Consider the following 14,118-nt stretch of genomic DNA (forward strand, 5'->3'; position numbering starts at 1 on the left):
GGGGGAACTAGTGGAGTTGTTCAAGTGAACCGGCGTGGACTCGAAGGGCCGATATGGCCTGTTTCCACACTGTAAACTGTTATATGTTATATGGGGCGGTGCAAGTGTGGTCTCTGGTCCGGTGGACCCCAACAGAGCTGGGGAGTCGGGACAAGAACTAAATATTACCCTGGAGAAAATAGAAAACTTGAGCAACCAATTTATTGGTGTCGAAAATGTAATGAGAGACATGACTGAAATTAAAGAAATCGTTGAAGACTTAATGGAAAGAATGACCCAAGCAGAAGCAGACATGGGGAAAAAAAAACAATATAAGGTAAAAGCTTTGGAGAAGGATGCAAAGCAATGGGAATCGGACAGACAAGGCCAGCTGGACAAGATCGACCACATGGAGAATTTTAGCAGTCGAAATAAAATCCGAATTATTAGACTGAAAGAGATCTGGTGAACTTCTTCGAAATGTGGATTCTGCAAGTGGTGAGAGAAGACAAATTCAGAGAAAAATTGTGTATTGAAAGGGCTCACCAGAGCCTTGGGCCCAAGAGAGCTGGTGATCAGAGACCATGAATGGTCAGACTTTTGAGTTACCGGTAAAGGGAGACAATTCTGGGAGCAGCATATGAATACTCAAAGTAAAATAATGGTCCGCCTGAGATCAATCATGGAAAAAGTGCTATTTTTTTCAAGATATTAGTCCGACTTTTGATTAAGCAAAGGAAGGAGTTTGATGATATAAAAAGACAACTGCGTTCCAAAATCTTGAAATGTTTGATGACATACCCCACGACTCTGAGGATCGAAGTAGCAGAAGGTAATCAACAATTTTTCAAAACTAAGAACAAGGTGGAAGATTTCCTGTGAGGTTTATGAAAAGGCTAAAGTTGCCAGAGAGGAAGGACCGTGAGGAATGTTTACAATGGGACTAAGTAAAAATTGTTTTTTTTTTAAAGTCGTACTTATTTATAATTTCTTATTTTTCACACTGTGAACCATATCAACCAAAATATACACAAACATTTCTCATTAAATATACACAGTGGCATTTTCTCCCTTTTTTACCCCCTACTTTCCCTCCGCCCCCCCTTCCCACCCCCCTCCAAAACCCATAAATATTCAACATATACAATATAACAAAACCATTAAACAATGAAAAATAAACAAGAAAAATGTGTCATCTACTTTTACACACTGGATTTTGTCTTCTTATCATTTTAGGGGGTGAAGGTCTGAGGCAAGCCCTCTCTGTTATGTTCCGTGTATGGTTCCCAAATTTGTTCAAACAATGTGACTTTTTTTTTTCCAATGCAATCCATTTATTCATTTCCATGTCCCATTGCTGTACTCTCAGGCTCTCTTCCATTTTCCAAGTTGACATTATACATTTTTTTGCTACTGCTAAGGCTATTATAATAAATCTTTTTTGCGCTTTATCCAATTTGAGGCCTAATTCCTTACTACTTTTGCGCTTTATCCAATTTGAGGCCTAATTCCTTACTACTTATATTACTTAGAAGAAAGATCTCTGGATTTTTTGGAATAGGATTTTTTGTGATTTTATTTAATATCTGATTTAGATCTTCCCAAAACATTTTCACTTTCTCACATGCCCAAATTGTATGTTCTGTTGTTCCCATTTCCTTCTTACAGTGAAAGCATCTTTATTTATAAAGTAAATTTTATTGTAATGTTCATGGAGAGCTCAGAAAAGAGAGAAAACTTGGGAAAAGTAGTAGCAAAGTAGAGATTTCATTCTAAATGGGAGGATGGCACCCAGAGAGGAGTATCTATAAAAGTTGGTGCTAAAGGGAGGGGTTCTTTCTTGAGAGATTCTGTGGGTTTTTTCTCATGGACTTTCGGTGATTTCCTGTTTGTGTCACTGTCAGGGCAGGGATGTTGCATGTGGTTTTTTTTAAAAGGGGAAAGATCACTATTATTTAATTAATCAAAAAAGGTTTTTATTGTTAAACAATATTTGTTTGACAAATCAATATGGTTAGAACATTAAAATGTATTAGTTTTGATGTTAATGAGATAAGCTGGCCAGTGAAGAGGAGGCAGGTCTTGGCACACCTAAACAAAATTAAAGGCAGATATAGTCTTTCTACAAGAAACACATCTTGCTAAATTAAAAAGAGGATAGGTGGGACATGGTGATGTCATCTTCATTTGGCTCAAAAGCAAGAGGACTAGAATTTTTTTTTAAACAAAAATATACCAATAATAATAATAATAGAAGAGACTCTGACTGACCAAGTTGGAAGATTTGTAATGGCACATTGCAGGCAGAATCATGGACAGTTATGAATATCTTATTACAATTACAGCATGGAAACAGGCCATTTTGACCCTTCTAGTCCATGCCAAAACTCTTACTCTCCTAGTCCCACCGACCTGCATTCGACCCGTAACCCTCCATGCCCTTTCCATCCATACAGCTATCCAATTTTTTCTTAAAAGATAATATTGTAGCTGCCTCCACTACTTTCAGTGGAAGCTCATTCCACACAAACTCCACTTTCTGCACCAAATTATGATGATGAAGCCTTTATGAAAGATTTTTTTTAAAAAACAGCAGAGGGAAGACAAAATATACTGGTCAGAGGAGACTTCAATTTCTGTCTAGATCCAATACTGGATAAATCAGCCAGAACAGTGACAAGGGCAAAAGCTGCAAAAAAACCACTATCATTAATGAAGGATTAAATTTGATTGACATATGGAGGCATCTTAACCCCGTAGAAAGAGACTATTCGAGTGAGTGTATTCTTTCTTTGTTTGTAAGCTGTGCAGAGTTATTTAGGATAATCCTTGATTTTACCTGGCAAGGAAATTTCATGGTCTATTTCTCAACCTCCAATTCCCTTAATAACTTTCCTACGCCTTCTATAATCCACAAGAGATTTACTTGATCGCATTTCCTTTTTGTTTTTAACTGCTCAAACCTTCACTGTGTTGTTCAAGATTCCTTAATCTTGCTGTCTTTTCAGATTTCAGATTTAATGTCAGAGTATGTCATATCCAACCCTGAGATTTTTTTTCCTGCTGGCGAGACAGAATTACCACTTATAGGTAATGGAAAAATAACTGAACAATGTACCTTCGTAAACAGATAAAGAAATGGAATCAAAGTGTGCAGAACAGTGAGAATTTTTTAAAAAATCAATCAAATGCACAAATGAGAGTCCTTAAATGAGCCCCTGATTGATTAATGTTGAGAAATCTGATCGTGGAGGGGTAGTATCTGTTCTTGAACCTGGTGGTGTGAGCATGAGGCACCTATACCTCTTTCCTGATCGTAGTAGTGAGAACAGAGCGTGTGGTGTGGATACTTGATGATTGCTGCTGCTCTCCAACAGCAGTATTCCCTGTAGACGTTCACTGTGGTGGGGAGGGTTTTGCCTGTGATGTCCTGAGCTATGTCCACTACCTTTTGCAATAGGAACCTGCTCCTAGTTCTTGTGTTCTTGCATAATACTACCTCTTAATTCCTGCTGACTATAGGAAGTCGTATAGTATTACCCCATTTGAGCTTATTCTTGCCTATTCATATGGACTAATTGGATGATCCCTTCAAGACATCAGCTGTGATGCTCTTCCTAACCAGCAGGTTCCCTCTGAATTGCTTCACTCTCTGTTATGCCTGAAACATCTATACTTCAGGACATTAAGTCCTTAAGTTCTTCATCTATATTTCAGGACATTAAGCTGCCAGTGTTGTTCTTCATCCATATTTCTGTCATTGCAATAATATCATAATTCAGAAGTTTTTTTTTAAAATTGCTGATCAGGACATGAAGATGTATAACTAACATTTTGGCCCTGAGCCCTTCTTCAAGGTAGATCTGCTTATGTCTACTTCAGTTAGATTACAATCCTTTGTTTCGTATTTTATGTCAGCTGTCTGCCAGGAACAGTGAAGGTGCAGTTTGTCAACTTTGCCACAAAGATGTTTTTTTTTTTGCATTCAATGGGGTACAAAAGATTAAGATAAATAAACAGGAAAAGAAGCCATGGATGAATCAAAAGATTCCCAACCTGCTGAGGGCAAGATCAATGGTGTTTAAGTCCGGTGATCCAAATCTCTGCAGGAAGTCCAGGTACAACCTACGGAAGGTCATCTCAGCCGCAGAGGCAATACCAATGGAAGCTGGAGACAGAATCAGATACTCATCAGCTATGGCAAGGATTGCAGGCCATTACATCCAACAAGGCGAGGCTTAACACCATAAATGGCTGTGATGCTTCTCTACCTGATGAGCTGAACACCTTTTATGCTCGCTTTGAAAAGGAGAACTCAACAGTACCTATGAGAATCCCTGCAGAAGCTGACGATTCTGTGATCCGTCTCTGAGGCCAATGTCAAAACAATCTTCAAGAGGGTGATTCTTGCAAGGCATCAGGCCCTGATTGCGTGCCTGGCAGGGTTCTGAAAATCTGTGCCAACCAACTAGCTGGAGTACTCACAAACATTTACTGCAGTTGGGGGTTGTCACCTACTTCAAAAGGGCATCAATCATCCCAGTGCCCTCCAGGACTCAAATCTATTCTGATGAAATGCCTGGAGAGGTTGGTCATGGCCACAATCAACTCATACCTAAGTAAGGATCTGGACCCACTGCAATTCGCCTAACATCACAATTGCTCCACAGCAGATGCAATATCACTAGCTCTCCACTCGGATCTGGATCACTGAGACAACAGCAACGCATAATACATCAGGCTACTCTTAATCCACTACAGCTCAGCTTTCAAAGCCATCCTCAGTTCTGGTCAACAAGCTCCAAATCCTGGTTCTCTGCAACTGGATCCTGGTCTTCCTCGTCAGAAGACCACACTCATTATGAATCGATCACTCTCCCTCACTAACATTCAACACAAATATACCTCAAGGATGTTTGCTTAGCCGACTGCTGCTTTACTCTCTCTACACTCATGACTATGTGGTTAGGCTAAACTTAAATGCAATCTATAAATTTGCCCAATTATGGTCATTAGCAGAATCGCAGAGAGCAATGAGGAAATGAACAGGAGATAGATCAGCTAGTTGACTGGTGTTGCAACAACTTGTACTTAATGTTAGCTAAACCAAGGAGCTGATTGTGGACTTCTGGAGGGGAAAAACAGGAGTACATGAACCAGTCATCGAGTGGTCAGCAGTGGAAAGGGTTAAGAACTTCAAATTCCTGGGTATGTACATCTCTGAAGATCTGTCTTGAACCTCCACGTCAATGCAATCACGAAGAAAGTTCGTCACCAGCTATACTTCGTAAGGAGTTTGAGATTTAGTATGTCACCAAAGACTTGCAAATTTCTACAAGTGTACCATGTAGAATGTTCGGACTGCTTGCATCACTGTCAGGTACGGAGGTGCCAATGCACAGGACTGGAATAAAACGACAGAGAGTTGTGAACTTGGCCAACACCATCATGGGCATCAGTCTTCAATCCATCAAGGACATCGACAAGGGGCGGTGTCTCAAGAAAGCAGCCTCTATCCTTAAGGACCCTCGCCACCCAAGCCATGCCCTCTTCACACTGCTATGATCAAGAAGGAGGTACAGGAGCCTAAAGATGAACACCCAGCAGCGCAAGGACAGCTTCTTCCCCTCTGCCAGTAGTTTTCTGAATGGCCAACGAACCCCAGACTCTACCTCATTTTCTCTTTTGCACTAATTTATTTATTTTAAATGTAATTCATAACAATATTTGCAACAATGCTTCCACAAAACAATGAATTTCGAGACATGTTCGTGAAAATGTGATTCTGAATTATATTGTGCAATAATTGTAATTATGTCATTTGAGAGGACAACTGTCCAATTTGACTTGCACAAGCTGAAGGTGCCAACCTTAATGATCAGTTATTTGAGGGAGAAAAACAGAATGGGAATATGAAACAATATTTACACAATTTTTTTTAAATGATAACTTTCAAAAGGAATGCAATTATGAATCTACATTTCTCTTTCAGGATTTGCATCTATGCGATCCCATTTTCCATTCCTGGGAAACACAAATTGTTTTGAAGTCCAGGGAGGAAGAAAGGTTACCAAAAGATCATTTCAATTGACAGTTACTGTACTAGCATCCAAAGATGGAAGTAAAGATACATCTGGAGAGGGCAACAAGGTACATTTTTTGGGTGACTGATGGAAGCTGACTGAATTTTACGAAATTCCCTTTTGCTTTCTGCCCAATGTAAAGTTCAGATAAATGAGCAGCAAGGTTGGTGCAACGATATTACTGTGCCAGCAACCCAGGTTCAAACGCGCCCTGCTGTCTGTAAGGAGTTCTCCCCGTAATCTGCGTGGCTTTTCTCAGGGAGCTGTAGTTTGCTCCCACCCTCTAACACATTCAGAGTTGCTATGTTAAATCAGCTCACTTGGGCAGCACAGGTTTCATGGGCTGGAAGGGCACTCCACAGTGCTGTATCATTAAAATTAAAATAAAGAAAAACCTTGCTGTTAGTGATCTAACTTGCATCATCTGTAGCTCGCCAATTGTTCTCGCAGGCCTAAATTAGCTAGCAATTAAACAACTCTTTGATTTTAGAATCATTGGATTTGAAAATCCCTCTATCATTATTCCCTCTTCATCTCTGTAATCTCTGCCAGGCTCTACTCTCCTGGCATGTTTGCCTCCGAATTTAATTACTTTACCACCACCAGCAAAGTTGTATGCTGTCAAGGCTGAACGCTTTCTAAACATTTTTTCGCTCTTTAAAATGTCACTTCAAACTATCCCTTTTACTAAAGATTTGGTTCTGTAGCTTAATTTCTCTTTTTCACACTGCCCCAGAAAGTCGGTATTTAATTGCCTTTTTACTGTTTCACTTACCTGTGTGAACAGGACCAACATGGTATTAGTGGGTGGGGGGGGGGGGGCGGGGGGAGTCATCTTCATCCTGGTACTTACCTGCTGAGTTAGGTAGTATCAGAGCTGACGCATTCCAGTGTGAAAGGGTTACCTGTCTTCCCGGGACACCAACAGATGCAGGTCCCACCTCCTTTTGACCTGGTATGTGTAAAAGGTCACACTGAACCGACTTTTCTTGGACTGACCCGACCTGGCTTTAAATAGGTGTCGTTGACAGGCCAATTTACTGGGATCCTAGTTGTGTGGCTTTACATTTGTTTTTAATAGTACTGTTTTGTTAACTTTGTTAATGGTCCTATGTCAATAAAAATAGTTTTTATTGCCAGTTTATTGCAGTAAGTCTGCACCTAGAGTGGTTCTCCTTAGTAGAATTTGCACATGAAACTTATGTTTGGGCTTTTTTGTTTATTTACTGCATAAAACTGAATCTATGAAATCTTTCCTGAAGTCTCCAAGTGGGCAAATGAATATTCAAGCAAGAATTTCTAATCCTTCAAATTGAATTTGTTAACATGTTGCAGAAGTTTGCCAGCGAAGGGGGCAGCAAGCGGTCATCTGGTTCTAGTGGCTCTGGGAAAGGTGGAAACCAGCTCCGCTGCCCAAAGTGTGGAGACCCATGCACTCACGTAGAGACCTTTGTTTGTAAGTTATACGTTAACCTAACTTTAACTTCAGCTACCGTTTTGAAACTGATGGTCATGTTGGTGCACACTTTTTATTTTGAAACAATCCTCAGTGGCTTTCTTCTGTTGCTTGGCTGTTCATTCTGAGGATATGAATTTCCTGTTGTTTCCATTTTCCCTTTCTATTTCTGTTCAATGAGCCAAATTACCCAAGTTATTTCCACATTGTTTGATGTGAAAAATAGTTCTCCAGCTGATTTCTCTTTCAAAGTCCATGCCATTCAACATCCAAAATGAACTCTTCAGCCCCTACAGTCAGGAAGATCAATTTATAGCCTGCCTTTCTCCTTGTACATCTTCATCCATCATCTCAAATCCACCATTCATGCCCATCCCTCTCACAAATCTTTGCATCATTCCCTCCAATTGTTTTTTTTTTTGTCTCCTACTGCAATATAAAGTTCCAACCAGGTGATTAAGAATGTAAGCTATTATTTTCACAGTGGTACATTTTTCCGTGCAAACTTTTTCCACTGCCTGTCCTTCATTTTCCAGCTCCACAGGTTCGTGTTTGGTTTTATTTTAAACATGCTTATATTTGCCAGGGTACCAATAATAATTTTTGTCTTCCCACATAATCTTGTCAGGAGTTTCTCAAAATGTGTTGCTTGACTTGCACTTCTCCATGTGCTCCTGGTAACTTCTTTTCTGTTAGCCTATTTGCCAAATAATCCATTTTGTACAGGCCTCAGTTTATATCTTGCTAAATATTAAGAAAATTGAAGCCATTATCTACAACACAATATTGCCTCACACAACATTAGTACTCTACTTTCCTCCTGCAACCAGTACCTCTGGTTTGAAGACTAATACAAAACCACTTTAGGAGACACTCAAAAGAGATGATCAGGTCTGAAGTAATCTTTTTGAAGGAGTCACCATGAAGCTGTAAATTTGGGGTTAAACCGATACCTACATAAAAATCTCATTTAATCCCAAACTTCTAGCTTTATGGTCGCTCTTTCTAAAAGACTACTTCAGGCTTGATCGTCTCTTTTGGGGGTCTTCTGAATTTACAAATTGGTTTGTTAACTAAATACGCTTTCTGTACCCTGTTCCACACCAATTCCTCCAATTTTGCTCCATTCAACCATTTCTCTAATCTCTTTCCAGCCATTTCCATCCTTACCCATACTCATGAACGTCCTGGCTCCAGCGCTTTGTGTTTCAATAGGCTGTTCTATGCTAAGAATGCTCCTGAAGAAGCAGAAGTGGCCCTTTAAATTGCCGTTCAGGTGGCAGTGTTTAAAGCACATCACTGGCCACCTGAAGGACACAGCTGCACAGGATGCAGCTCTGAGCACACTCCAGCTCCTGCCCAGTGACCGCTGTGATCAGCAGCCTGACCCTTTAACATCCGCTTTCAGCCAGCTGCATTCAGGTGACTGGGGGAGCCACTGAGCTGAGCTGATTATCCCTCTCGGAGGAGGGATACGTAGCTTGCCTCGAGCGCCCCTGCACTTTCAGGTGGCCTCAAAACAGCTGCATATTGCCTAAACTTATGCCTTTACATGTGGGGCATTTGGCCACCTGAAAGTGCCTTAGCTAAACAATGAATTCTTACCTTCATCTGTTGCATATTGTCCCTGCTGTATATGATGTATATTGTCTGTGTTGATTCTTCATTAGGTTGGCACCTCATTTTCGGATTTGACTTCTCTTTCATAAATTAGGCTAATGCCTGACTTGATTGTTGAGGGTCATGAGTCGCTGCTGATGTTCCAAGGCACCTCATTGGCACCTAATCTTCAGCTATCTTAGCTAATTCTGAGTCCATCCCATTTTGTTAAAGTTGAAATAGCTTCTTAAGGAGAAAGGTATTGAATGATACTATTGTCATTCATGCAGTAGAGTTGATAATTAGACAGCATTTGGTGATGTTAACGGAAGAGGAGGAAATTTGCATAGTGTTAAGGATATCTCTCTCTCTGAAGCCCCTTTTAGTGCTTGAAACTTGAGTTTTATCTGCCTTTTGAGCTCTGTAGTCCCTTTTAAGCAAGGAAAATGCCCAACTGTAAAGGTGGGGGTTCACTGCCCTTGCACCTAGATACTTAACTTTCTGAATGTGCCTAGTAATGTCCCCTGCTCTACTCGCTACTGACTATGAACCTTTTCTGGACCCAACATCGCGACATCATGTTCCCTTGCAACACCAGTTGAATGCTTTAGATAGGTCCCACATCGATACGCTACACCACTGAGAGTACCTTCCTTGGTGGATCCTTAGCGGAGCACAGCACTCTGTCGCCTGGCAAGCGGCTGGTTATGGGTGGGCTGATGATGTCATCAGCCCGCAACCCATCTCCCCACTCACCCCTCTCCCTCCATGAGTCCCTCAAGGCAGGGACGGTGTGACAGCCTCCCTGGGCCACTTTGGCCTTCAGGCTCACTCTCTGCAGCTCAAAACACAGCAGAGCAATGGCTGTCTTCCCTCCCCATAATCCCCCACAAATATGGATCTGCCAATTTCATGGCGAATTGGAAGCCAAAATATGGAAGCTGGATCAAAATCTGTATGGAAATAATAATTAGTGAACATGGTTTTACATCAAACAATATTCACCAGGTGTTATTGCCACACTCATTGAAGCTAACTGTCAAACTTGGTGTTACACAATTTTTATTATTTTATCCTCAGCTTCAACTCGCTTTGTGAAATGTGAAAAATGCCACCATTTTTTTGTGGTGCTTTCTGAGACCGATTCCAAAAAGAGTTTAAATAAGGAGACAGAATCCGCAGGTGAAGCTGTGAAACTAGCGTTCCAACAGAAACCACCACCACCTCCCAAAAAGGTAAAATGTACCCACGTGCTATGCTGTGTTTAAGAGCAAGTTTGAACGTCCTCCCTGGCTTCTGCCTCCATTTTTCTACTTGAGCAAAGTCTGGAAATAAAGTTAGTTAAGTTATATTATTGGTTGCCAAGTTGAATATGTGTAATTTGAAGCAATGATTAGATAAACTCTCTAAAAATAAATCTGATTCCTCAAATGATATATTTATATTACTATATTTAATAAAGTTTAAGATGTGACATTTAATTTGTGTATGCATGTGCCTAGAATGGTTATTTATTGATTGATTTATTTGTTTGCATTTCATTGTGTCCAAACATTAAAAAGTCTCATTGCTGTTGAAATATCCTCACAAAGTTTTATTTTAAATTTTTTTCAGATCTACAGTTATCTTGACAAATATGTAGTTGGCCAGTCCTATGCAAAGAAAGTGCTTTCAGTTGCTGTGTACAATCACTACAAGCGCATTCACAACAATATTCCAACTAATCTGAGGCAGCAGGCTGAAGTGGAGAAACAGGCCTCCCTGACACCTCGTGGTTAGTACTTGCCATCAATCTCAATACATCGATAATCTTTGTAGTAAGTGGCTTGAATTTAACTGAAGTTGATGTGCTAATATCCCTCTAATGTTTGAATGCCTTTTAAAGTTACAGGTGTTTAAAAAGTCATTGTTCATATTTGCAGTTTGATTAAGATTTGTCTATTTCTATTGAATGTGAGACAAAATTAACATTAATAAGTATTACACAAAGCCCGGTAATTCTGGACAATAGGTGCAAGTAAGATAAGTGAAAGTAGTGGAAAATTAAATAAAATTTTAAATATCACATAGAAGAATACCCAACTGCCAACAAAACCCATCCGGCAGAAGATAATTAAAGACAAGAATAATTTGTCACTCTTGACTGTAATCTTCAATTGTTAATTGTTTGCATGTTGTCTTCATATATCTACAGAATGCATACTTCGTTGAATTTTTAAAAATGATATTCCAAGGGAGGATTCCACTTCAAATACAGGAATCAAGAAGTGAAATGTGGAATCACTATAATCTAATCAGACATTTCAAAATCTCTTATGTATGGTATAAGTTGAGGCCTACAATCAATCAACATCAGTAGGCATGTATGAGAATTAAAATAAGCCGGAGAATGTGTTTGATGAGAATTCTCCGAATGCTGGTATTGTCTGGATGAGCCAAATGGTCTTCCATATCATAAAATTAGATAATTTCCTGAATACTGTGTCCTTGCAAACTTCCTTGCTGGCTAAGCTCTGCAGTAGTTCTGCCTTTATTCATTGATGAGATGAGTAAGAAGATTTTTTTTTTCCCATTCTTGACAGTAGTGTAGAACTGTAAACGAAAGAAGTGTCATTCCAGATAATTATGACTTTGGTGATGCAAATTCATTTGAAGACATTAATTAGCAACATTACTGCGTAGTTGGTACATAGATGATAGGAGCAGGAGTAGGTCATTCGGCCCTTCGAGCCTGCTCCGCCATTCAATGAGATCATGGCTGATCTTAAAGTTCAGTACCCTGTCCCCGCCTTCTCTCCATAACCTTTAATACCCTTATACTGAAGAAATAGATCTAATTCCCTCTTAAATAGATTCAATGAACCTGCCTCTACTACCCTCTGTGGCATTGAATCCCTCAGATTCACCACCCTCTGGGTAAAGAAATTCCTCCTCATCTCGGTTCTGAATGGTTTGCCTATTATCCTCGAACCATGGCCCCGGGTTCTGGACTCCCCCACCATTGGAAACAACGCTTCCCCATCCATTCTGTCCAGTCCTGCCAGAATTTTACATACCTGTATAGCTGTAGTAATTAAGGATTTCATGGTGTTTTATATTGTGTACAAGGGTCATGAAAATAGTCTTAAAATTTTCCTATCGTGTACCATTTTTTTTAGATGTCACCTTTTTTTGTGACAGCTGAATCCACAACTTTTCTATTAGATCCTTTTCTATTAGTGAAAGTCTTTTCTATTAGAACCATGGCTTTCTCATCTGTTAAAGATTTTGGTTACTAAGTATTTTGTAAAGTATAATCTATTTTAAGCATCAATTCCTAGAATAAACCCTAAAGTAATTAGTTGATAAAAGAGCTCAGCATCTGTCATTACTATTATTAATTTATTATCCTGATTCTTACATGGACTATAAGCACGGAAAAGTTTAATTACACTGGATAACGAAGGTTTGCTTCCTGAACTCATGAAAATCTCCTTAAAATTTTCCTATCGTGTACTGGTTTTTTTATATGTAACCTTTATTTTGTGGTTTCCTGTCATATTTTAAGTCTATTAGTATATTGCCCACAAAGCAAACTGTTTTGGTCAGTCCAAGCAGGCCTGGGCATGCTTATAGGATGGATGCAGACTGGCTATAGAAGCAGCTCATATAATGCTGTGCATTACATTGATATTGATTGAATGCATGTTGATGCACACGTCCTTTAGGCAATTAGTGCAGTGAAGTGCACTGAACAATAGCACTTATTGTCTTCAGGAAGATTCAATACAGCAGAAATGTCTCCTCAATGTTGCAACAGCTGCGATACATCCTGTTACATTTGTGGCAAGTCTACGCTTAAGGCTCCAAGGCTCAGCGTGACTGCACATTCAGAAAGTCTATGAGGTCTACTTCAGTTGTCAAGTTGGTGACCAAGGCAAACCCTGAGCTCCTCACGTTTATTGTGCAACGTGTGCAGTCAACCTGGGAACTTGGCTCAGGTACTCGGTAGTAAAATTCATAAAAGTTCATTAAATGTTTCTCCGACTTCCTTTTGAAATTATCTTTGTGTTCATCTTAAAGTTATCTATCATAATCCCTTTTTTTTTTCAGGAAGCAAATCTTTTGGGGAAAAAAAACATATTTAGTGTTAGCTGCCATTTTCAAATTCATTCTTTTGGTATCTTTTACCTAGATAAAAGGACAAGGAGATTTAAAAGTTTTATTATCCTTGAACAATCATTTCACATAGTTGAAGTGTGTTCCACTCTGAAGCTTGCCTCTTTCTGTGAGCTACAACAACTAGTAATTTTGTAGATCCTTTATCATACTGAAATAAACTCAGGCCCTAAATTTTAGCGCTGAATCAAGTGGAGAGGTATTTCAGAGATAGCCTTTGAGTTGGTGTGTGTGCGTGTGCGCCCCTTCTTAAACTGCTGCAATCCACCTGATGAAAATACCTGCATGACTGTGTAAGTGGGAGTAATAGAATTCATTTCAGGATTGTAGGAAGATTGTGTTATGTCCTAATGATGTGTGATTGAAGGGAGGGTAGTGGGGAGAGGGTTGAAGGAACTGCAGGAATACGTGGGCAGAAAATTGTAGACAATGTTCACCTTACACCTATGTCTTTCTAACATGTAAAGGTGAAAAATAAAACATAGATTAACTGTTCTCTTATCTGTTGGAACAAGTCCAAATTAAAACCTATCCAGCATTACCTTATCATTTAGAGCAAATTCAAACTAAAACCAATTGAACATTCCCTTATCAGTCTGAGCAAGTCCAATTAAAAGGAATGATGTGGCAGTTACATTTATTTGACCTGTGCATTCGATAGTGATACAGTCTAACTAGTAGACTATAATCCTAGACACTAGCATTATGTAACCAAGTAACTCCTGATATGGTTGTACGATTCTATCAATAAGAGTAGATCAGAGAGCACAGGCCCAATTCTGTATTTAGGATTTGTAATAAGAACAAATTTCTATTTCATTTATTAGATCTATTTGCAAAATA

The 14,118-nt window shown here is 39.5% G+C and overlaps 1 protein-coding gene across 4 annotated transcripts in view; it reads left to right on the plus strand.

Annotated features, from left to right (window-relative positions):
- clpxa (caseinolytic mitochondrial matrix peptidase chaperone subunit Xa) overlaps nt 1-14,118 on the plus strand; it is a 47,561-nt gene that overhangs the window by 6,200 nt on the left and 27,243 nt on the right. For 2 of the 4 annotated variants that reach the window (XM_069910625.1, XM_069910627.1), the window contains exons 2-5: nt 5,972-6,129; nt 7,398-7,518; nt 10,198-10,352; nt 10,732-10,891. In XM_069910625.1, the coding sequence (XP_069766726.1) occupies nt 5,972-6,129; nt 7,398-7,518; nt 10,198-10,352; nt 10,732-10,891 (594 nt within the window). Of the gene's footprint in view, nt 1-2,987; nt 3,070-5,084; nt 5,188-5,971; nt 6,130-7,397; nt 7,519-10,197; nt 10,353-10,731; nt 10,892-14,118 lie in introns of those variants that run through there. The other 2 variants (XM_069910626.1, XM_069910628.1) reach the window with 2 other exon arrangements.

This window comes from Narcine bancroftii, chromosome 14 (assembly GCF_036971445.1).
Source record: "Narcine bancroftii isolate sNarBan1 chromosome 14, sNarBan1.hap1, whole genome shotgun sequence".
Classification (NCBI taxonomy): Eukaryota; Metazoa; Chordata; class Chondrichthyes; order Torpediniformes; family Narcinidae; genus Narcine; species Narcine bancroftii.